Below are 25,285 nucleotides of genomic sequence, written 5' to 3'. Positions count from 1 at the left end.
AAAGAAGATTCTCGTATGGCAACTTTAGCCTGATGAAACAAAGTGTCATAATCTGAAGCCAAATGTGACTTCATATGCAACAGCAATTCCTGTCTGTCATCTGGCTCCAAGTAGTTGAATGTCAGGCAGATGACATGTAAGAAATCTGTAAGAATTTAAGTAATATAATATGTATTGTTAGATCATTTGATACCAAATAAACCAAACTGGATATATTAATTGGTTAAATTTTATTAGAAAAAACCTAGATACAAGGTAGAAGTGTAAAGTATGTTTAATATGTAAAGTACAATATGGGTAATTATATAAAATCAAGTAGCAGTTTACAGCAAAAACTGAAAGAATTCTGTAGATTGACTTCTTGATATCTACTTAGATCTGAACTGTTATGTACAAGAAAATGAATGTGTATATATAGCTATTTAAACTTGATTTGTTTATTTAAACTGAATAGAATGATCTGTTAATGCAATAGACTGGAGTAATTACTTGTACTTCCTAGAAGCTACTTTGAGCTGGACATCTGTAGTGTAACAGGTTGCAGCCAGCTAGACTTGCCTGAAATGTTACTATACCTCTTAGTAGAGAACAAATAACGTGAAGTATTAAAAATCAGTTGTAGGCTGAATGTGATGAACGAGCATAATGCCTATGTAGTGTTGCTATATCCAAAATTGGGCTGTTGTGTGCAGGTCTTCGGGGTTGATGGTGTAGGCCAAAACATCTTCTTCAGCAGTTATCTGATGTAATTGCTACAGAGCATGCAAAATATTCTCTATGCAATAGGTAAAGCAGTGTTGTTCTGGATCTGAGCTTATTTTGCTTGAGCAAATAAATGGCAGACAATCGATTCCTTCATTAGCTCATTTTTTTAAGACAGTGAAGCAGATTTCCTGGTTTTGCAAGCTTTCAAGAAATACTTGATTCAAGAATCAGTCCTTCTCACAGAACTTATTTCTACTGTTTGAAAAATCTTCAAGTGCTTGTTTTTTTTACTGCCTGGAAGTAGCCATGTGCACCCATTTTTGTAGTAGAGCAGTCTCTTCAAAGATAAAAGTGAAACCGGTGTCAACTGAAGTTCTAGGTGGAATAGAGATAGCTTCTAGTAAAGTATTCTGTTGTGTAAGAATCATAATTTGGCTAAGTGTATACTGAGAAGCATAGTTATAATGTCTTGGTTTTCCTGAATCTTTAATTCACCCTGATTGACTTAAGGTTTCTATGAAGGAACACTAGAGAAAAACAAATTTCGTTATTCCTTGGGGCTTTGTTTATTATAATGTGGTGAAATCACAGAATCACAGAATGTTAGGGATTGGAAGGGACCTCGAAAGATCATCTAGTCCAATCCCCCTGCCGGGGCAGGATTGCCTAGACCATATCACACAGGAACGCGTCCAGGCGGGTTTTGAATGTCTCCAGAGAAGGAGACTCCACAACCTCTCTGGGCAGCCTGTTCCAGTGTTCAGTCACCCTCACCGTAAAGAAGTTTTTCCTCATATTTATGCGGAACCTCCTGTGTTCCAGCTTGCACCCATTGCCCCTTGTCCTGTCAAGGGATGTCACTGAGAAGAGCCTGGCTCCATCCTCATGACACTTGCCCTTTACATATTTATAAACATTAATGAGGTCACCCCTCAGTCTCCTCTTCTCCAAGCTAAAGAGACCCAGCTCCCTCAGCCTCTCCTCATAAGGGAGATGTTCCACTCCCTTAATCATCTTCGTGGCTCTGCACTGGACTCTCTCTAGCAGTTCCCTGTCCTTCTTGAACTGAGGGGCCCAGAACTGGACACAATATTCCAGATGCGGCCTCACCAGGGCAGAGTAGAGGGGGAGGAGAACCTCTCTCGACCTGCTGACCACACCCCTTCTAATACACCCCAGGATGCCATTGGCCTTCTTGGCCACAAGGGCACACTGCTGGCTCATGGTCATCCTGTTGTCCACTAGGACCCCCAGGTCCCTTTCCCCTACACTGCTCTCCAACAGGTCTGCCCCCAACTTGTACTGGTACATGGGGTTGTTCTTGCCCAGATGCAGGACTCTACACTTGCCCTTGTTATATTTCATTAAATTTCTCCCCGCCCAACTCTCCAGCCTGTCTAGGTCCCTCTGAATGGCTGCGCAGCCTTCCGGTGTGTCAGCCACTCCTCCCAGTTTTGTGTCATCAGCGAACTTGCTGACAGTGCACCCTATTCCCTCATCCAAGTCATTAATGAATATATTGAATAGAACTGGTCCCAGTACCGACCCTTGCGGGACTCCGCTAGACACAGACCTCCAACTGGACTCTGTCCCATTGACCACCACTCTCTGGCTTCTTTCCTTCAGCCAGTTCACAATCCACCTCACTACCCGATCATCCAGACCACACTTCCTCAGTTTAGCTGCGAGGATGCTGTGGGAGACCGTGTCAAACGCTTTACTGAAATCGAGATAGACCACATCCACAGCTTTACCATCATCTATCCACCGGGTAACATCCTCATAAAAGGCTATCAAGTTGGTTGAGCATGACTTCCCCTTGGTGAAGCCATTTTGACTGCCCCTAATGATCCCCCTATCCTTGATGTGCCTAGAGACAGCACCAAGAACAAGTTGTTCCATCACCTTTCCGGGGATGGAGGTGAGGCTGACTGGTCTATAGTTACCCGGGTCCTCCTTCCTGCCCTTTTTGAAGACTGGAGTGACATTCGCTTTCCTCCAGTCCTCAGGCACCTCTCCCGTTGCCCACGACTTTGCAAAGATGATGGAGAGTGGCCTAGCAATGACTTCCGCCAGCTCCCTCAGCACCCGCGGGTGCATCCCATCAGGGCCCATGGATTTATGGACGTCCAGGTTGCTTAATTGGTCCCTGACCCAGCCCTCATCAACCAAGACAGATTCCTCCTCTATCCTGACTTCTTCTGGGGCCTCAGGGGTCTGGGGCTCCTCAGTACAGCCTCCAACAGTATAGACAGAGGCAAAGAAGGCATTCAGTAACTCCTCCTTCTTTTTATCCTCTGTCTCCAGGACCCCCACCTCATTCATCAGTGGGCCTACATTGCCTCTAGTGTTGGCTTTACCTGCAATGTATTTGAAGAAGCCCTTTCTGTTGTCCTTGACCTCTCTTGCAAGGTTTAATTCCAAGGAGGCCTTAGCTTTCCTAGTTGCCTCCCTACATCCTCTGACAACAGACTTATATTCCTCCCAAGTGGCCAGCCCCTCCTTCCACGATCTGTACACCCTCTTCTTCCACTTGAGTTTGCCCAGCAGTTCCCTGTTTAACCATGCAGGTCTCCTGGTACCCTTCCTTGATTTCCTACCTGTTGGGATGCTCTGATCTTGAGCTCGGAAGAAGCAGTCCTTGAATGCTAACCAACTATCTTGGGCCCCCTTACCTTCTAGTACCCTGTCCCATGGGATTTCCCCTAGCAATTGCTTGAAAAGGCCAAAGTTGGCCCTCCTGAAGTCCAGGGTTGCGATTCTGCTAGCTATTCTGGTCCTGCCACATGAGATCCTGAACTCTACCATCTCATGGTCACTACAACCAAGGCTGCCCTCAACCTTCACTTCTTCAACCAGACCCTCCTTGTTAGTAAGGATAAGATCCAGCAGCGCTCCTCTCCTAGTTGGCTCATCCACCATTTGCATCAGAAAGTTATCATCAATGCACTGGAGGAACCTCCTGGACTGAGGATGGCTGGCTGAGTAGGCCTCCCAGCAAATATCAGGGTAGTTGAAATCCCCCACAACAACCAGACCCTGTAATTGAGAGACTGCTCTCAGCTGCCTGTAGAAGGCCTCATCACCGTCCTCATCCTGATCCGGTGGCCTGTAATAGACACCCACAACAGTATCACCCCTGCCAGCCTGCCCCTTAATTCGCACCCACAAACTCTCAACTCGCTCCTGATCCGCCCCTGGACAGAACTCAATACATTCTAGCTGCTCACTCACATAAAGAGCAACTCCACCACCTCTCCTTAGCGGCCTGTCTTTCCTGAACAAGACATAGCCATCCATGACCACATTCCAGTCATGCGAGGCATCCCACCAAGTCTCTGTAACTGCCACTAGATCATAGCCCCCCGACCGAACACGGATTTCCAACTCCTCCTGTTTATTCCCCATGCTGCGTGCATTGGTGTACAGGCATTTCAGGGAGCGAGCTGAGCACACCGATTTCACCCCAGGGGGATGGGAGGCCTCCTGGTCTACCTCAACACTAGAGCGTTGCCCCAGTGGTGCAAGCCCACCTACTACCCCATCCCCCTTCGAATCTAGTTTAAAGCTCTCCGAATGAGCCCTGCTAATTCCTGTCCCAGAACCCTTTTGCCCCTACGACATAAACCTTTCCCATGTATTACGGTCACGCCTGTTGTCTTATAAAACCAGCCATTATCAAAGAACCCAAAGCCCTGCCTGTAGCACCAGTCTCGTAGCCAGGCATTAATAGAGAGAATCCTACTATTCCATCCCACGTTATCCCCTGAAAATGGAAGGAGGGAGGAGAAAACAACTTGTGCCCCAGACTCTTTCACCAGCCATCCTAGGGCCCTGTAGTCTTTCTTCATCCCCCTCAGACTACGGGATGCAGCTTCTTCCCCACCTGTCTGGAAGATCAGTAGGGGGTAGTAGTCTGTGGCCTGCACCAGGTTGGGGAGTTTCCTGGTGATATCCCTGATTTGGGCTCCAGGCAGGCTGCAGACCTCCCTGTGATGGGGGTCAGCTCTGCATATTGGGCCCTCAGATCCCTTTAGGAAGGAGTCTCCAACCACTAAAACTCTTCTCTTCTTCCTTGTGGAGGAGGTAGCTATACACCTGTCAGGTTTTTCTGACTGTGGTGGGACCTCTGATATAGGTTGCCTCTCCACCACATCCCCATTGGACCGGCTGTATTCCACTAGGGCTTCATATCTATTGCTCAGAGGCAGCTGTGGAGGCGAGGTAGGCAAGGAGGACACTCGCCTTTTGCCACGGCCATAGACTTGCCTCCACTCACTCCTCTCATCTAGGTTATTGTTTTCCGCCTGAGAGGGGCAGAGTACAGGGGTCCCTCGATCCTGGGAGCTCTCCGGCAGGTGCTCCCATGTTTGTTGCAGGGAAGGCAGAGCCTGGCTCCACCAGTCTATCTCCATTTCAGCCTCCCGAATGCTCCTAAGCCTTTCTACTTCGGCTTGAAGCCTTTCAACCTGGCTTTGCAGCTGTGCCGCTCGGCTGAGCAGATCATCTACTTGCTCACAGCGCACACAGCCCCCTGTCACCACAGAGATGCTGAAGCATTCCCTGCAGCCTGCGACCTGCACCATTGCCTCCTTCCGTGGGAGCTCTCTCTGGGTTCCCACATCCATTTTGGTCTTCTTCCACTGGGTAGATACCATTGTTCTTTCACTGAACTGGGGGTAAGAGTAATGAAGAGAAATGAAGAGTAATGAAGTAGTCGAGGCTAGGAACATGTGTAAGGAGAGTTAACATTTATTTTATCAGAACAGTTTTTAAAAAAAAAGGCATGCTGTGCTTTTGAGTACCTAAACCCTTGAAGTCTTATGCTTAATCTTGTGTCTGCATTTGCTGCTTATGTAGATTTAAACTGTAAACATGAACCCAGGTTTGTGTTGTCATATCAGATATTCAGCAAACAGAAAAGCAGCTGAATCAGGTGTATGTGCAGCTGCAGGGGTTTAGCTGAAAGTGTGGGCTACAGAACCTGTATGTGTCTAAGGTTATAAAACAGATGTTATGTGACTTCAGACTTGAGAGCGATTACATTTGTTTGCTGCAGGGAAGGTCCTCCAAGAGGGGAAGAATTATAAGAATGACAAACACAGCAGCTACTCCCTGCCTGCAGCATGGCATTCTTCTCCAGATAAATGATGCTTTCACAAAGCAGTCCTTGAAGGGATTCCTTGGACTATGTTCCCTTTCCTAGTTTCCAGGCAACTTATACTAACTTACTACTGGCTTCAAAAACGCTCTGGAGTGGCTTGCTTACTTGGTTGAGAAGTGTGACTATATAACTCAGAGACTGCTCCAGAGGAGAGGGAGAGTGACCTTCTGGTATCGCTGGTGGAAAGGGTTCTGAATTTCCAGCTGGTGGTCTGAGTTGGTAGCCAAAAATCCAGCTGAGGTGGGCTTTGAGGAGTTACTGTTTGGGTAATGTCTTCTTGTTGTTATGCCTTAGCACCATAATACTGCCTCAGTCTTACTGCACTCATGTGCTGAGTTTTGCAAGAACTCTGCAACCTGCAAGACTTTTTTGCATTGTTACATTAGGCAAATACTGGTGCTTTAGCCCATGGGGTAGCCCTTAAAACTGCTACTTTAAACTCATTTCCAAGAGCGTGCTGGGTCTTGGATCATGGAACAGGAGAGTCTAAGTATTTTATGTATATGTTGTTTTGATGCTGAGCATCAGCTGGTGATTGAATTGAAAATGCTGGTGGTGGTTGTGAGGAAATTAATGTGAGCATTTTGGCTTTGCTCCACCTGAGTCACATTGATTCAGCTGGGTTGAACTGCACTTTCATCTTGCTTCTCTGAAAAAAATACATGAAACTGTCACTTGTCCTTGGAGTTTTCCTGTTTGTCTCAGTTTTGTATATAAAACACCAGATCTTCAGATTGTTTTGGAGAAGGGGGAAGTTCTGTTGATATTTATGTGCTTAGATGGTGTGTCTGTATAAGGAGGCAATCCCATTCTTTGTTAAATCACATGATGTTAACAGCTGGAGTTCATTCATTACTTTATCTTGGTTCTGATACTTCATTGAACATAATGTAACATCATCATAAGTGAAAAAACTTTGTGTTTACTCCAGTGTTACAATATCAATGTGCTTTTAGACCTTGGAAAACAAAAGGCTCTGTAACTGTTGGTGATACTTTTCTTTTGCAGTATAAAACTCTTCTCAACTGGCAGCTCTATGTATTGTGTATGCAGATATCTGATATGCACTTGTGAATTTGAAACTACTGAAAACTTATATCCATGGTATAATTTCCATGTGGGTTGAACTTCAGATGCGGATCTTGGATACCTGTGGGAGACCCTGTGCTTGTTCTTCAGTTTCCTAGGGAGAGACAAGAATTTTTTCCAGCCAGTCACCATGCTGCTCACTAAAACATGAGATTTGGAGGGTGCTGGCAGGTACAGTCTTGTTGAAATAGTGTAGTCCAGAGGCCTCCGCCTGCCCAGCTGAGTGACCAGATGCCTTGGGAGCACTAGTTCAGCTGGTGGGTGGGGGGCTAGCCTCCCACCCCCCCTGGGCTGGGCATGCTGCCACCTTGTGAGCTTCTGCCCAGTTCGTAGGCACCTTAATGGTCATCTTAATGTAGTGCCTTGTGCTGTGACCTGAACAGTGTCCTGCCCAGTGTCTCCTTGATTATTGCGTAGCCAGTTTTCCAGAAAAAGGCAGAAAATGCTTGATTTGTTGAACAAATATTTTGCTGTAAAAATCCTTATTGCATTGAGTCAAACTAGTATTTCAGTGTTGGGCACTGTAATGAAAGTGAAATATTTAAATTCACTTAACCTAGTCGTACTGTTTGCAGCTTCTATTGTCACTGTTTCCATGACAACTTATTTTCTTTCAGGTTTTCGCTTCAGGCAATATAATTTTGTGTGTGTATATATAATACATATTTTAAAAATGTTAAGCGAGCTTTGCTTTATAGTACTTCATACATTTCAGTAGTGAATTTCTGGCTTCTAAGTTACAAGGCAAGAAAAACCAGTAACTTCCTACTATTTCTGGCTAAAATATTCCATGTTTCTGCCAAAGATGAAAGTAGGGTTAGTGAGCTTGATATTTTGTTGAAGCCAATGTACCGAAGAGGAAAGGTGTTGTCTTTAAATGAGACTGTTCAGGTACAATACAGAGCTGAGTAACATCGAGTTTAAAGCAAGAATAATACCAAATGCTGATGAGTCTATCTTTGCTATATATATTCTTGGAAAGAGGGCTGGGAAGAAGAATAGAAGGGTGTGTAAATTTTATCTTGCTACACATAGAAGATGTGTAGCACGAACATGTCAGTTGACTAAGCCAAACTGAGCATCTTTCTTTTTTTTCAGGCTGGGGCATGAAACTTTAACATGTTTTGAGATGTTCAGGTATTATTCAGAGTATTCAGATGTTATACAGGGTATTCAGGTTATTAGTTTTTGTTGTTGTTTTTTTACCATTTAGCAATCAAATTCTTGAATTCTTGAAGAATGAGAATAGAAACTATTACTTCAAGGGAAATTTTGTTTCAGATGGTACAAAATATTGAAGTGTTAGAGGATACACAGTTTGTAAAAGTCTGTAGGTATAATGGTGGTATGTATTAGTTGCAGATCAATGTGTAGTTTGAGTCCCTTGGTCTCAGAGCCACAATTGGATACAGTGAATACTCATACATGGGAGGAACTTCTAATGTCTGCAGATGCTCAGCAATTCTTTCTGCCCTTTATACTCTTCTGGAATATGAGATTTTGGGAATGAAGACCTTGGGAACAGCAGAAGGCTACATGGATTACTCAGTCACAGCTTGGATCATTCTTCAGAGCCAAGGTAAACGTGATGCATGATGCTAATCTGTTAGGCAGCTCTAATTGCTACACCAGGGCATTACAAAGGGCAGTGGGAGTTCTGCGCTGGAGCTGGCGTGTGAAAAGCTTTTTCTAAGGAATGGTGACAGTATAAATAATACTGCAAAAGGGCAGTATGAAAATGAAGAAGGAGGAATGCTGGTATGACACATGATTAGAAAAAGACTTTTTCCTTGTTTGCCTTCTTTTTCTTATTATGCTGTCAAATTACAGTTTTAATTTCAAAACTGGAGATTTCGAAAGATGGAAAGCAAGGAAATGCAGAGCAGGTGTGTGTTATAATGTATTTCCCTTATATGAGGGAGCTGGGGTAGGGAGGCAGACTCTGGGGAAGAACAGCGTGCTGCTCTGGCCTCTGTCTTGCAGAGCTGCTTGTGCCTCTGCTGAATAATATGTCAACCAATATGTAACACTCTTCCAAAAATTTCTGCTACAGTCTTTGAATTATATCAGTATGACATTGTCGTTGTCTCAGTAGTCAAGGCGGCTTGTGGATCTCCTCTGGATGTCTCCTGCTTTCTTCTGTGCTGAAGCTAATTCTCTTGAGACTTGAGGTTCACCAGCTCTTGTTCATAAAAAGCATACCTTTCAAATGGTATGTGAGAAGATCTAAACAGCTTGGTCTTTACTGCAGGCCATGTCAATTACAAATTAGAGCTGACTAATCAGTCTGTCTTTTAAAATCTGGTCTTTTTAGGTTTCTTTTTTTAGGGAGCTGCATGCAGTATTTCCTCTAACTTGTTCTTAGAGTGTAGGCATCGAGTGCTAGGAACTACAATAAGTAAATCAAACATCAGTTCTTAAACTGGGAGTACTCTGGTATGGTGGAACAAAAGAAAGAATAAATATAAGATAACTTGTTACAAAAACAGCCCTTCCTGTCTCCAAACAGAAACCTCAGACTTGCTCAGTATAGTTTTGAATACAAAAATGAAATGCTTAACTTCTTGTTGTGGTGTTTACCTGTCACAAGACAATACTGCCCATTATGTGGGGGGGAAAACCTCCTGACCTTGTGTTATGAGGTAGCTGAGATGTTTTAGAACCACCTGTTCTTCTACATTATATTGTATTTTAATTTAATTGTTCTCATCACACCAGTAACAAGAGCTATGTTGTCTGGCAGAGTAAGCCTTGGTGTACTTACTTTTTTCAGGAATACTTCAACCTGAGAATAAACTCTTAAAACTCTTAACCTCTGTTCTGTATTTTAAAGCCTGATGAAAGCACCAGGTAGTTTTAACACCAATCTAGGAAAGTGGGCCTTTAGAAAAGGCAAACAACTGGGAATGCAGTCAGTTTAGCAGAAAAATCTGCTATCTGGGTCTTTGTTCAGTGCCTTAATTAATAGTACCTCCCCTGGGTTTTGTGGGGGGTATCTATCTGTACTGACATCAGGACTAACAATAGTTTCAAAGCTGTGCTTTATCAGTGTATCTCATGTCACCAGTTCCTTTAGAGCCTAGTCTTTTGTGTCTTTGTCTGATTGTCTTCAGCTTTGTAGCTAGTTTCTCTAGCCTGTTTCATTAATCATGCTTGGCATGCTTATTTTGGCACTGCCTTGCAAGAGAACTTGCCTCTCTAAATTAGGGGGGAAGCTGCTTGAGGCTTCCTCAAATTTTGCTTGTTAATATCAAGTCTGTTCTGACTACAGGATTTGACAAACTACAGAGAACAGGTACATAGAAATACTACATTTAGTCAGCAGAGGGAGAAATCTTGCCTTGAGGAGGACTGCAATGATGGGGATTTGAGGGGAACATTTAGTTTAATAAAAGAAAATAAATGCCACTTGAGGTGGCCAGTTCTGTGTTCGCAGCTGGGAACAGCTCAACTGTGTATGACTTAGTGTCTTTGTGGAATTTCTTGTAAATATACACAATATTTATAAATATACATATGTAGAATATAGGAATTCATGTAAAAATAGGCAAGACTGCATGACATGCATTAAGAACACTTTTTCATAATCTGTCACGTCAGTGCGATAGCACAAGTTGTTCCTGTGCTATTGAGCCTGAGTGGATCCTTGCCCTTTTCTGAGGGAACGCTACGTGTGTAAAGATCGAGCCTATTGAGAGAGGAGGCAGCCAGAGGGCCTTCTGTATCTGGACAGCTGTCTGCTCAAACACTTTTAATTTTGGCTGAAATTTTAGAATCAGTTCCTTAATGTGGCAGAACAACATAGACTGGCTATGTCACAAAACTGTATCAGTTACTGAGTAGTGAAACTACTCTGTAAAGTCTGCTTAAAGTGCTAAATTTGTCAAAGGCTTGTTGAAATGTCTTATTCAAACAATTGTATTGAAATACATATCCATGTTTTTTCCATTTGATTAATTAAAGCCTTGTGTACAGGCAGTTTGAAGAAAATGACTTTTGATTAAGTTGAGCCTATTTAATTACAACACTGACAGTGTGTCAATAGCCCATGTTAATATTATCTTTATAATGAAGGCCTTTGGTAATCAGTCATCACCCAGTTATCTTGTATGTAATGCTGGAGTTAAAACTGACTTCAGGTTGTGCTTTCTCTGAATCACGAAGGCTTTTTGAAATGGTCACCCCGATCATCATCTTACTCTTACATTATACAGTCAAGGGGTAAGAGCTACTTTCACTGTATAAAGTGGAGTGAGGTAAATCATCTGTTTTCAGACTTCTTTAAGATGCCTTTTTATTAAATAAAATTCAGTTTTTAGGCAAGTACTTCATTTCTAATGTAAATAAATGGCAAACTTTTTAAGCAAAGTTAGATTAATGTGTAATTACTCTTTGTGTATCTCTGGGTCTTAAATATGTTTACATTTATATACTTCTGATGACTTTATCATAATTAAGAGATCCTCTGCTTTGGTATGGTTGTGCTTAAGGTATTTCAATTTGTGGTTGTATTTTGGTAGTTGAGCATTTTTTTTTTTTTTTTTTTTTTAAATTCCCTTTGTTATGGTGGCATGCTTTGAGGTCACATTCAGGTTGTATTTGCTATGTTATTCCTGCAGTTCTTGGTGCTTTTTTTTTGACTTTCCAAAATACATTTTCAATCCAAATGTGTCTCAGAGTGCCTCATCAAGTGAGTGTTAAGAATGCTGTGGAACTACAGTAGTGATGTCAAACAACTAAAACTTAAAATTATTCTCTTGACAGAGAATAATAATGCTGAATGTCTCTTTCATTCTGAGAATATTTAGCTATTACCTGTTTGTTAGTATTTATGTATAGATTTAAAACCAAGTATCTTTCTAACATTGCTCTTGCCAATTTGAGAATATTGCCATACAGTGTACCTTGACTTAAGCTGGCTGTTTTTATAAAGCATCTCATCTTTCAAGTCTTAGGATGTAATCTGAAGGAGTAACGGTTGTGGCTGCAGAATGGCTTTTTGCTCTGTTAAGCTATACACTTTTGATATGTACTTGATATCTTGAATTGCTATTTGATAAGACTTTTTTGCAAAGCCATATAACTGCAAATCATTTTGGGCTTGCAATATGCTAACATTCTCACTTGTATGTTTTTCCTCCCTTTAAGGCAAGAACTTCTGAAGTGGAATGGATGGGGATATAATGACTCCAAATTCATCTTCAATAAGAAGGGTCAAGCAGAATTCACAGGAAAAAGGTAAGTTGAAAATTTGTATAACTAAAGTATCTTATTTAGTGTTTTTTTAAAAGGGTTTAAAAACTGCACTGCTCAGTTAATCCAAAGAAAGCAAAAAAAAATTGCTTTATCTCACAGAATAGGTTATTAGTTGTTCTGCATTTAACAGGTTTACTGAATTCTGTACACAGTAGTCTAAAGTGCAGTAAAATAGACTGTGTGGCTTATTGGGAAGTTTATTAGAAGTATTACCAGGACAAATTAACGTGAGTTTTCTCTGTGACATGATATACTCTGTGCATTAAACTTCCCTTGGAGAATGGAATTGGACTGAGAATCTGCACCATCTTCTAAAGCTTTAGATAACATGCAGCAGGTCAGTGCAGTCTTGCCAGTTCTGAGAATATCTTGAGCATCAACGAGTTGCTTTATTTATCCAATTTGTGTTTTAGGTTTATTAGCCATTGTGCATGGAGCTATTTTATACTCTGAGCTTAAGAATAAACACTGCTCTTCAGTTGTATGTTTTGTAGTGGCAACACCTCTGATTTATTATCAGTAAGTGTATCAGTAATTATTTATTAAAACAGTAAGCTTGTTTTTCTGAGAAATTTTTTTTTTTAGGAAATGACATTAAAATCAGTCTACTTAGGGATCTCTTAATGTTCTTCCAGTGGGTTTTAAGCCTGTGACTTGACATGTTACTGTTTTTTTTGGTTGGTTTGTTTGGTTTTTTTTTTTCTGTCCCAGTGGAAAGGAGTCTTGCATTCTCTGCCCTGGTTTAAAAAACGCACTTTTTGTAAGAGTAAAGAAAAAGAGTGGGGAAGAGAAATAAGTCTGAAATAAGTACTGTCCTTCAGAAAACTTAATTCCTGGTCTTTGAGTTTGTGTAAACTAGCATGAGCTAGTTCGAGTCAAAGCTGCAAAAACCTCACTGGGATGCTGAGCCCTTTAATCCTTAATTACTTAATTTTCAGACCCAGATTAAAATGCAAAGCCTTGCCTTAGGCATTGAGTTCACTGTATAATATTTAGGGATATCTTGGTCTCTCTTCTCTTGCCAGGATTCTGACTCTTGTCACTTTGTCAGTCATTCTTTCATCTGATATCTTTAGTTTATCTGGGGCACATTGTGCTGCACAGAAAATGTATGCATTCTTTTACCTGCCTGGTTGATGCGTAACACTGTTGGCTACTGTTGTATGTTGTCAGTGAAGATGTGACGATTTTTCCTATACTAACTCCCAATCTGATTCTGCAAAATATGCAAGTAATGCTTTTTTGCTCTTGCAATTATCTACATCTTATCTTCCATCTTCGTTTGTCTGCTCAGGTTTTCTAAGGTCCTGAGTTCCTTCCTATCAGTGCAGTATCTGTCTACCCAAAAGAGCTTAATATTATTCACCTGGCTGGAGAGTCCACTGATCAATCCAGATCACTGATGAAGACATTATGTAAAACTGATTCTAGTACCAGTATGTGGCAAGCTGCACTTGTGAGTCTGTCTTGGGCTGTGATCAATAACCCCTGCCCTTTGCTTCTTATCTTAACCTTATCTTAGCCTTCAGCCTGTAGCAATGTGTTTTCTTAAATAGCTTTTGGGGTGAACACCTGTGGAAGGGGTGTGGAATTTAATGTTCATTTTATCCCCTTTATTCACTTCCGGTTTTTACACCCTGATAGAACTCCAAGGGTTAGTGAAACAGGATTTGCCTTTATGAAAGCCATGTTGACTTTCTCAACAGACCATGCTTTTCCATGTGTGAAATGATCTTTTTATTATATACTCTACTGTCTCACCAGGGATAGGTGATACTGGCTAGTCTGAGCAACTAAACCTGTTTTTTGGGCGTGTGTAGATGGAGGAGGTCTTCTGAGGGGGCTTCTTGCACCATCAACATACATACAAAGTTTGCTTCCTGAGCAATCGTGTTGCATTCTGTGCAGTAAACTCACTAACTCCCTCTATGCTGTGACTTCTGTCTGTGTCTTGACTTAAAAGTTGTTGTTTTTCTGATAGCTTTAGTTTGTCCTTTGAATAGGTGATTAAGGTTACCCTTGCAAGCTAGCTGTAGTAATAGGTTGGCAATACCAAAAAGTATGTCTGGAGAAGAAAACACACCAAGCTGACTTAAGTTTCTCTGTACCTTTGTTGCAAACTCCTGATGCAAATGCATTAAACTTTCATTGTTTATTGCACTTTCCTTTTCATAGAATTCACTTAACTCTTTCATGTGGGTATGATGGTACAATAATAGCCGTCACAGGAAGAACGACTGAATGCTGTCTTCCAAGCTGAAGAGTCTAGCTTGAGTTGAGATATGGTTGTAGCCTTTTACCTCTAGGAATAGGTGTTTTTTTTCAGTAGGAGAACTGAGAGGTAGTTGAGATGAGGAAACAAAAGGAATTGATCTTTCTGTGTAATAGGTGACTTGGTTGTAGAGTTGGTTGCAATAGCCGTGAAGAACTGGGTCATAGTCGGATTAACAGTGTGTGAATAATCTTAGAAGGAAGACCCATGAGGCATAACGTAGTGACACAGGTGCAAACTATAGTAAGGACTCTCGGCTGCTGAAAGCCCTTAATACTGGGGAAAGGTCCTTTTTCTCTTCTCCTCGGAGAATGCTTGTGCATACATAAACATGCACAAGGTGTGTATATGTATAAAATTAATAGCAATAGTTTCTACCTTTTTAAGTGTCCCCAGCCTTATTTGTTTTCACATGCGGTACACATGTTCACGAACAGCTCCTCTGTCCCTTGTCTGTAAGTCTTCATCTGTCACACGGCTAAGCTGTTGCCAAAGAGTTTGCGATAGAAATAAAATCACATTGTGTGATGGATTCTGATGCATTCTGATGATGAGGGAAGAATCTTTAACGCGGTTTTTCTTCAAAACATGTAAGGTGTACTGAGCTGGGTTTATGTGTCTGAGACTGCTGTTGTTCACATTGCAGCGTGTCCATACACACATGGCCTCTACCTGTAACTGGCCTGTAAACTGTGACACTGCTTTGTACGTGACTGAAAGTGAGAGACCTTTCTTAAAAGTAAAGATGGGGGAGTGAGATATCTGAAAAGCCTTGTGCCACAATTCCCAAAGATCATGAATGAAAATAATACCTAATTTGTTGACGATTCGATTTTGTGTGAAGTATAGAACAGTTAAATACAATGAAATGTGCAGTTGCATGAAAACTAAATATGAAGAAGCTTTGCAGGCTTGTAGGTAAAGAATTTGATTTAAAACGTAACTATTTGTGTGTGCGTAGAATCGAAAAAAGTATATCTGACATACAGTCTTTTAAATTAAAATGACCCTGTGCAATATTGACTTTTCAGGTACAGATTAGGTGGTATGGTATTACCAACTTTTAAGGAATGGATAGAAAAAACCTTTGGAGCAAGCCTGGAGCACAAAACTACCTCTAGAGTAAGTAAATAGCTGAACCAGTTCCTTTGAACATTAGTCTGGGTGATAATCAAGACCACATTGTTAAAGATGATTCAGCTGTTGTCCTGAAGGTCACCTTGCACATAATTGATTTAAATATTTAATACCTCAGAGTTTTTGAAAAAGTGTTCTACATGAAACCTTCAATAACTTAGCATGACTTGTGATTCCAGGTTAACTGGTAGTACTTTTATTGGAAGGAAAGTCTCCAACACAGGGAGGTTTTTTTGTCTTTGTTTATAGGTTGCTTTTCAAGATTGTAGGAACTTTTAGCCTAGAGGGAATTGTTTATGCAACTTTGATGTTGTTCGTGATAACAAAGACAAGATACAATGAAGTTAAATTGTGCTGTGTTTTCAGTGTATTTAATAATACCAAATTTCTTATTTGACAGTAATTTTTTTTTTTTTTACATGTCTGGGTGCTGAAAACTGGCTACCAGAATACTCAATATTGAACTGAATGTATTTAGAAAAACAACACATTTGGAATGTTCTGGGTTCTGTGAAGCATCCATAGTTTGCTTTTCAAGAAGAGTAACTCATATCAGAATCAGGAGACTTGACTCCCTTCTAAGAATTCCTTTGAGGCTGCAGGTTCCTGACTAGATAGCTGCTTAAGCAGTGTTGGAAGCAGTCTGTGCTTGTACAGTGACTATAGGTAACAGTTTTACCCATTTCTTGAGTGAGTTCAAGATGGCATTTTCTCTGAAGTAGGCAATCTCATAGAGCCTGAAAACTCGAACATTTATTCAGTCGTCTGTTAATCAAGATATTCTTTCATCTGCTGTGACTTGCAGGATCTCCATCTGCCAATATATTTTGAAAAAATTAATCTTGATGTGTTTTCCTTGATTGACCAGGATTGGTCTTAACTGGCAGCTGCTTTAATTTGCTGTGACCAGAGGTCCTGAGAGATGTTGTTCCCTTTCTACATTTAGAGGAAATATAGAACAAAGTCTACTCGGAGGACCAGGGCAGATCCTTGAATAGTATCTTGATTCCATAGCATGTCTTGCAAAACATCTCTTCCGGATATCTGCTAGCAATTTTGAATGCTTTCCTGTTATGTTGTGCCTCTCTGGTTCTGATGTTCTTGTTGCGATCTGACTACCTTGACACAGAATAGGACTCCTTGGAGTCTCCAGTATGTATCTGGACTTCTCATAGCTATTCTCAACTACTGCTGCAGGTCCCCCATTTTCATGTCTCTGTCATAGTTCCTAGTTTATGTTTCAGATTGTCATGCTATATTGGTTTTTCACCTTCTGCTGTCATCAGAGCATGAAGGAACTTGAGTATAGGAATAGCAGTAGGAGAGGGATCTCTTGATCCATTTGTCTTTCTCTCTCATCTCTTTCAGCCTCTATTGTACAGTAGTAGGAGAGGGATCACTTGGTCCATTTGTCTTTCTCTCTCATCTTTCACCCTCTATTCTGTAAGACTGGAGGGGATTCCCAGTTGCATACAATTTTTCTCTTATAATTAAGAACAGCGAATATACCTGCTTCTGTGATGCTCAAGGCCTCATGATGTTTTTCCTTTTTCAGACTAGACTTACTATAGACAGCAGTTTGGACCTAGTTCACATATGCTTTCCGTCTAGCCTTTCAGGGCACAAATCTTAAAATATTTCAGTCTCATAAGAATAAATAAAGGTATATTTTTGTTTGGCATTGTGTGTAAGATTTATATGGATGAATATTCACTTTTCAATATTGAAGATGAAAACTAAAGGATGAAAATACTCGTGGAAGAGGGATAAAAATCAAGATACTTAAAACCATCTGCAAGGAATTATTATAGCTTTAAGTAGTTTGCGTCCCTCTTATGGAAAGCAAAGATCTTCAAGCACTTGGTGTTCAACTTGAAATGATAGGAAATAGTTCTGTCTATGGAAATCCATGAAGAAACCAAAGTTTAAAATAGAAAATGTAAGCACAGCTAGCAGGGATTTTTTTTTTTTAAGGGGTTTAAAGGTCTTTATTTGGTACCTGCTTGTTTGTTTCTCATGTTTCCAAGTTTCTGTCAGAGCTCTGCTCTTTGGGTTAGCAAACAGCACTGTGTGAATGTGCATTAATAGCAGAACAGTAAGAGCTAAGAGCAGCAATCCAAGACCTAACTTCCTCTGTGCTTACTGTGACTGGCCCCTAAAATCATGATCTGTCAATAGCGGTGTGCTTCTCACCTGAACAATACTTAATCTCAACTTCTGTGTTCATAGGTGACAAAGTGGGTATGTTGGAGCGAAAAGTCTTTTTCTAAGATGTCTGACACCTTATTTCAAGAAGTGTAATATTATCCTTAAAGCAAGTCAGAACAGCACATATCCTCTTCCAGAAGTCAGATCATTGTTAAAACTATATTTTCATTAACTCATATGTCCCATATGAAAATCCTAAAACAAATACTTGGCTATCCTTTTGAATCTCTAAATGTTGTTAGCTATGAATAATGAACATATCTCATGCAGATACTGCTTTCTGAATTATCCCTGTAAATACTCTTAATTTCTACATAACCTTACCTAGTTTCTTGTAGGGTGGACAGCAGTAGGCAAGTTCTGTCACCATGGATCTTTTAACTACCTGAAAACTTTGCTGTTGAAGGTTAAATCTTCCCTTCTTCAGCTCTCACTACTTAGAGACTTAAGCCATTCAGAATAGACTGCTTCCATGGAGGCAGATGGGAAACTATTAATCTCTATTTTCCTTGCTGTTAGAGGATAGCACCAGTTACCAAACTAAGATTTTATCTTAAAGCACGTGTTGGCAAAAAGTACCAGCTGTTCTGGCGGTTATGTAGAGCGAAGATAGGCCAAACTCCTTCCCAGGAAAGAAGACTTGGATAGGTGGGTCTACTTTTTTGTAGAAGGCTGAAACTTCAGAAGGTGAAAGAAAAGTGAATTCAGTTTTGCTGTTTTCTCTTTGTACTCGTCAAGAAGCATAGGCTAGGCTTGTCAAAAATGTCAAAGTTTCTTTGACTATGTGGAACATATTATACAAAATACTTTTTGGTGGTAGGGCTGTAAGCAAGATCTTTCTGTCATCATTAGACAGTCCATAGTCTTTTTTTGATAGCTTTATAATGAAATTGCAGGAATGTTCCTCTGTTTGAGTTGAGGGTGATGTCATTTAATTTGCCAGCAAGGTTTTCATGACAGAATTTTGAAAGCACTGCACTGATTTTTGTGCAACTCCTAATTTTTAAGAGTGTATTTAAATAAAAGATGTGGTAGTGAAAAACTTGCAGTTCTCCTGTTCTTGAACTTGAGGGACTTTGATAACTAGATACAAGATTCTTGATCAACATTTTCTTTCAGAATAGGAGTTGAAGTCCAGAAGTTAGTTTTTGGTCATAAGACAAGCTTTATATCTAATCAAAGAACTCCTTAATTAGAGGCCATTTGTAATAGAAGGCGTATTCCTTTACGGAGGGTAACCATAGAAAAGTATATGAATTTATTGGCTCCATTTTTAAGGTGGAAAAAGAGAGTATGTTGCTTTTTTTGGAACCTTTAAAGCGCTTAAAAGCATGACACTTAATGTCTAGAAAGATCTTATCTTTTTGGAACTGGATGCTGTAAAGAATCCTCATTCCCTAAGTGGGTTTGAAAAGTTGACACATGAACTATGTTTTTATGTGCCTGATATCTAAAATGTATAATTATTCTGTTAGAAAAGAGAATTAAGTGGCTAGGTCTGCACTTTGAGAAGCCGTAAGAATACTGTACGAGACATCTGTTGTAAGGATTCTGAACAATGGGTTGTTAGAAAACCTTAAGCAGGGGTTCTCCCTCTGGACTTACAGAACCTTCATTCAAGGCCTGTTGGAGAGCCAAAATGTTCGGTGTAACTTCATTGAAAGAAAAATTTTTTTCAAAGATGTTGATCAGGACCTCTAGCTAGAAGCTTTCTGGAAATACCTGCATGTTAGTGACTGAACATGGATTTTATAAGTCTTTCTGATGTGTGAGGTTACTTAAAGCATGCTGGTTATGTTGGATCAGTCAAACTTAGTTTTGCCTTGGTTTGGACTTCTGATTAGGCTTTGCACTGAGATGGATGTAACTTCCAGTACATGACAGGAGGAGGAGAAGTGAGTTGGTAGAAACAGAACTGTAAGTAGAGGAATTTGCAGAGTGGGTAGTTGCTTTAGTATGTATTTCTCTGTATTGGAGGAGAAATTCATATTCCAAAAGGAATTTTGACCTTCAATCTCTACCCGTTTATCAACAGGAGAGTCTAGTTCTGTTCAGGCAGCTGTTTTTCTTGGATCTTAGGAAGTCTTAAAAGGAATTTTGTTCAGTATGCCCTCATAAGTTAGTGCATTTCTCCAAATTTATCAGGAGGAAAAAGGGTAAGAACTGAAATAAAACTTCCTGTTTGCATTTAGTCAGCTGAGTACCAGGTAGGACAAGTGGGATCAGTGATTAAAGATGAGGAAGAGAACTTCTGTATTGCTGATCTTGAATGGTCCTGTTTGGGTATCAGTTAGTGTTAACCTGTGTGTTTCTGTTGTACAGAAATGCTGTCAGTGTGAACCTACCTTTAATATACTTATTTTCTTGTATTGTAGGCATCCTTAAATGTTAATGATGTACCTCCATCCATTGTAAATGAACAGTTTCTTCAGGATCTTAAAGCCACTAAAATTTCATATTCGCAGGATGCAGAAGATAGGGTATTCAGAGCTCATGGTAAGAGAATTTCATTTATGTAACTGTGCTTTTGTTGCTTCCTTGTTTGAACTTGTTAACTCTTTTTTTTTTTTTTTATTTCAGGTCACTGCCTACATGAGATATTTGTACTCAGGGAAGGAATGTTTAAACGAATTCCTGATATAGTTGTATGGCCTGGTAAGCTTTAATTGTCTTATTCTCCCTTCTGATCTGGGAGGACATTGTTTACTAAACTGCTGTGCTTTCTTGTCATGGGGAAGCTGTCTCTTGGTTCACTGACTTAACTTGTCTTTACAGAAACTGAAGGAATTTTCTCATGAATGGTAATCATGATTGTTTAACATCTGGATTGCAGGTTGTGCCTGTGAAATCCCATCACTTTGTGGGGAAGTAAAATTTATTATTAAATATAGCTGAAGTTTCTGCTGACAGCTGAATTAATGACTTAAGTAACCACAGTGTAATTTGAACTTGTATGTTCACCAAGAATAGTTGTCTAAACGGCAGTCTAAATCTTGTTTTTTAAAGGAGTACATGATGGTAGAAGGGGAGTGAAATGTTTGTATTAAAGAACTTTGTTTTATGACATGCTGTATTTTAATAAAAAAGTATAACACCTGTAACTCCTATCAGAACACTTGACAAAGGATCATTGACTTGAAGAAGCAGCAGTGCAATCTGAGTACAGACCAGACCCACTTTAAATAGAGTAATAACTAATGCTGTTGTAGTTAATATGTAGCAGAAGCAAATATGCTTGCTTCTATCTAGTAGAAGGATACAAATACTTAAACTGATACAACTTTATTTGCATATTTGTGTGAATTTTCTATGTGAGTGATGTTTCTCTGGTCACTAGGAACTGCTTTCCATGTGCTATTCTTCAGTAGCTAATCAAAAAGTCATTTGATCTAAGTACCTGTCAATTTCTGTTCAGCTGTATGAATCCAACTCTTTCCTTGTCTTTGTCCTTGTTTAGCCCACATGCAGGGCTAAACAATAAACAGTTTTTCTATCACCCAGTGTCTCTTCCCCAAATGAGGAAGGGAATTAGGAAAAGGAGGGAGACTTGTAGGTTGAAGTTAAACAGATTTAATGAAATAAAGAAATCAATTTAAATGACAACACAAAAGAGAGAAAACTGTACTTATCTACAGATCACTGGCAAGTTACTCCAGGAATAGCAATTGTTGGGAATGAGGAAGAGGGAGAAAAGGAGAGGAGAGCAAAAAGAGCCCCACCTCTTTCCAGGAAGCCCTCTCTTTTATAGTGAACTTGATGTTAATGATATAGAATACACCTGTGGGTCAGCCAGGGTCAGCTGCCCTGGATTTAACTGCTAAGGGCCTTGATCACCATGGCTGGCCACAAACTGAAGCCTAATGCCAATGAAACCAGGACACCTTTAATAACTTTTTCTGATACTTTGATAGCTGCACTGCATTAGAAACACCAAAATTTCTGGTAAGAACTTAGTCTTAGCTCAGTTTTGCTTCCTTTATTTAGGGGAAAAAATCACATATAGGAAGTGTAAAAAGAGGCACTGTAAGATGCATCTCATTACTTGAGGACAGGTACTGACATGACAGCACTGGTGACTGTGAACAGCACTTGCCATGGCTTTGCTCCAAAAGCAACTGAAATAAAATGATTGACTACCTTTTTTTAAAGCTGCTCTGTATGGCAAGAGCAAAGTAGCCAGAGTTCATAAGCCTGTTTATTCAGTCCTGCTCATTCTCTGCTGTTTGCACGAACTCATGTACTCACTGTATTTGATCTTTTTTTGATCCTTTTCCTTGCCTGTGCACAAGCATTTCTGCTTCCCTCTTTGGCTAGATGCAGAATGCATTGTGAAAAAGTAAATTTCACCAGGAATTCTAGTTTTGAAACTTGAGTGTCAGCCAGGAAGAATATTGTGTTGCTCAGCTCTCAGAAGAGACTTACTTCTCACTTAAAATAAATTGGACAGCCTATTTTCAATAAAACTTGATTTGTTCTCCGAGATACCTAGATTAATTGTTGACTGTTTGGTAGCCCATCTTCTCCTGAGAATTTGCAGGAGGTCTCAATCCATGACTAGAGCTGGAGACTAAGGCTGTAGTTAGTTCTTCAAATGTAGAATTGTTTCAGGTCTAACCTTTACTCTGGAATTCTGATACTTCTGAGCCCAGCTCTTATTTAGTGCCTAACTCTTTGAAATGTCTTCCTTGCTGGTGTCAGAAAAGGAGCTGCTGCTTATTCAGACTGCAATATTTAGTACTAAGCACAAATCCTGTTGTTTAACTGTTTGGATTTTTTTAGTTTGCCATGAAGACGTAGTTAAAATTGTGGAGTTAGCCTGCAAACACAATCTCTGCGTAATACCATTTGGTGGTAAGTGTTAAGAAATCTCAAATCTGTTTAACATTACTAGTGAAAGTGTATTTTACTTGAATTCAATTTAAATATGTGATCTTAGTAATATATTGTACCAGTAATTCAATAGTTAGTTTTTTTTAGCAGTGTTTTAAGTGTGGTCTTAATTTTTTTTATGATCTTGCAGTATTAAAAGCTGTTATATTCAATTTAGTGGAAGTCACTAAAAGTATGTCAACACCTTAAATATTGAATGTGCAAGAGAAGTGATTATATGAAGCTGAAATCTACCTCTGTGCCTTGGAAGTCTTCTAGGAAATAAATAAAGAGGTTCCAATATCTGTGTTAGAGGTATCATGTTTTTGGACGTGTTACTTGTGCACTGTTCCCACAAACATGTATAAATTAGGGTTTTTTGTGTACTGTTGAAACTCATAGGTCCAGTGAGGATTGTGGTCAGACACCGTACTGCAAAATCATTAACCATAATTCTAATTTCCTTTTAGACATTGTTCAGTTTGAAAGTTAGAGTAAAGACTCCTGTGGCAAGGGTGTTTCAGGAAATGTTCCAGGTACAGAGTACACATAAAGGCCAGTATAATCCGTGTCCTTCTCAGCCTAGAGAACTTCTAAAGGACTTTGGGTTTTTAATCATGGATGCTTTTTCCTCTAAGCCTGCTGAAGTCAAGTGGTGAGCTACCTTGTTTTGACTTAGACCTCAGGGAACACAGGATGTTGGCTTTCATGAGCTAATTCTGTGGTATGAATCTCTGTTTTACTTGGTACTTGCTTATGCTGTAGGAGTATAGTCCCTGTAGGAAGGACACTTATTGAGAAGATGAGCATGTCACTTGAAGACAATACCCAACTAATGGAGCTGGTTTCTCCTTAAAACATCCTCACCCTTGCCAGATACATCGGGGAGCTGTAAGGCTGCTGCAAGTCACCCTTGGTACCAGTAAATTAGTATAGCTGAAAGCAGCAATATTGACTACCTCTTGTTCACTGACCAGGATACAGAAAGATCTTCAGATTGTTTTCTGAGTCTGTTCACGCTGAACTACAATAAACCTCTGGAGTTATTACTATAGAGTTGGTATTTAAGGAAAATACCACCTTTCCTATCATTGGAAACAAAGGTGACAGGCTTTACTGCTCTTGGAGAGTGTTTTATTAGTTGGCACTGTCTCTATACTTGCTATTGGTTGTTCTTCTGGTAGCTTGCTGTGGATCTCTTTAACATCCTACTCTCTCTTTTCCTATGGCTTTTGTAGTCTTTGATAAGCCAAAGGCTTCTTGGAGGCTATTCTGTGACATCCTGTAAAGATACGTTAGAAACCTCCAGAGAAGTTTGACATTTGGTTTTATGATTTTTTTTTTTATAGTTACACCCTTTCAGTTTCTGTCTTGCTTTCAGATAAGTATTGCATTTCTGTATTAGGTAGACTTCTTAAGCCAACTTTCTAGGTAGAAGTGAAGTGTTTCCCTAGTGATCTCAAAAGAATATATAGAAACCATAGCTATCTTGGATGGCTTTGTTATTTCTTATCCTCCCTTGTTTTAAAACTCTATTCTGGACTTAACAGAAACAGCTGAGATGGTCACAGAATTTCATGGTTTGTTACCGAGTGCTGTTAAAGCACTGTCAGCTTCAATGCTGCCTTGATTTTGTGAAACCCAGTTTGGGAGAAGGGACAGCCTTAAAAGGCTAATCACTAGTCTCAAACAGTTAATTTCAGTGATCTGACTTTATTAAGGTCAGTATCAGAAAGGAGGGAGAGAGGGATGGTATGTGAAGAAAAGCTACCTGAGAATTTTATGATCACAATGTTGCTCCCATATTTGCAGGAGGGACGAGTGTCTCTAGTGCCCTTGAATGTCCTGAAGAAGAAAAAAGAACAATTGTCTCACTGGATACTTCTCAAATGGTATGTTTCTCTTAATTTTTTTTATTTTTATTAAACTATCCTATGGTTACTTTGAATAGTGATCACTAGAGAATGACATTTCTTTCTCTGCCAGAATAAAGTAAGGATGGAAGTATTAATCTGTACCATGCATGATTAAATTGGTACTCCTTCCTTTTAAGTGATATTTTGCTAACGTTAGCCCTGTACTACTTCATGTGACCTGTATGTATTTAATAAGAAAAAAAAGCATGTTAAGCCTTCATATAGCAGCTTTAAGTGAAAATCAGAGAAAGCTGCTATTCTTCTGTATTGGAATTTGTATCTGAGGTTAAATGAAAGGCTAGGAGGAAGTTATTTGTTTTTGCAAATTTCACTAGTTTTTTCAGACTTAAAAATACTTAAACCAAAGGTTGGTAAGGTGACCTAATATCTATAAATCAACCTGAAGTATCAGCTTTAAAGAAAAAAACTAGATTTTTGTGTAGATAGCATCTTGAGAATGTGAAGTTCATAGCTTTATGGCAGTGTAGAAGTGAAGTTCTGTAAAATCTAGTGATAGTTTTCATCTTTCCATTATGAAGGAGCTTTATATTTCTAAAATGATAGCTTTATGACTACATCGTAATGAGATGCTTCAGAAACAGCGCTGTATCTTTGATGTAAGACTCTACTGCCTCTAAGCACTTGCTGAGCTTATTAACTCCTTTAGCC

General features: G+C 39.9%; 1 protein-coding gene across 3 annotated transcripts in view; it reads left to right on the top strand.

Moving 5' to 3' along the window:
- The window catches only part of AGPS (alkylglycerone phosphate synthase), a 64,929-nt gene that overhangs the window by 5,364 nt on the left and 34,280 nt on the right, over positions 1 to 25,285 (top strand). For 2 of the 3 annotated variants that reach the window (XM_068407765.1, XM_068407764.1), the window contains exons 2-7: positions 12,107 to 12,196; positions 15,518 to 15,608; positions 20,207 to 20,327; positions 20,412 to 20,486; positions 22,611 to 22,682; positions 24,513 to 24,592. In XM_068407765.1, coding sequence (XP_068263866.1) covers positions 12,107 to 12,196; positions 15,518 to 15,608; positions 20,207 to 20,327; positions 20,412 to 20,486; positions 22,611 to 22,682; positions 24,513 to 24,592 — 529 coding nt within the window. The remainder of the gene's footprint in view (positions 1 to 12,106; positions 12,197 to 15,517; positions 15,609 to 20,206; positions 20,328 to 20,411; positions 20,487 to 22,610; positions 22,683 to 24,512; positions 24,593 to 25,285) is intronic. The other variant, XM_068407766.1, reaches the window with a different exon arrangement.

The sequence above is a fragment of the Nyctibius grandis genome, chromosome 9 (assembly GCF_013368605.1).
Source record: "Nyctibius grandis isolate bNycGra1 chromosome 9, bNycGra1.pri, whole genome shotgun sequence".
Classification (NCBI taxonomy): Eukaryota; Metazoa; Chordata; class Aves; order Nyctibiiformes; family Nyctibiidae; genus Nyctibius; species Nyctibius grandis.
Note: the sequence above shows the minus strand (reverse complement) of the source record. Positions and strands in the feature narration are given on the sequence as shown.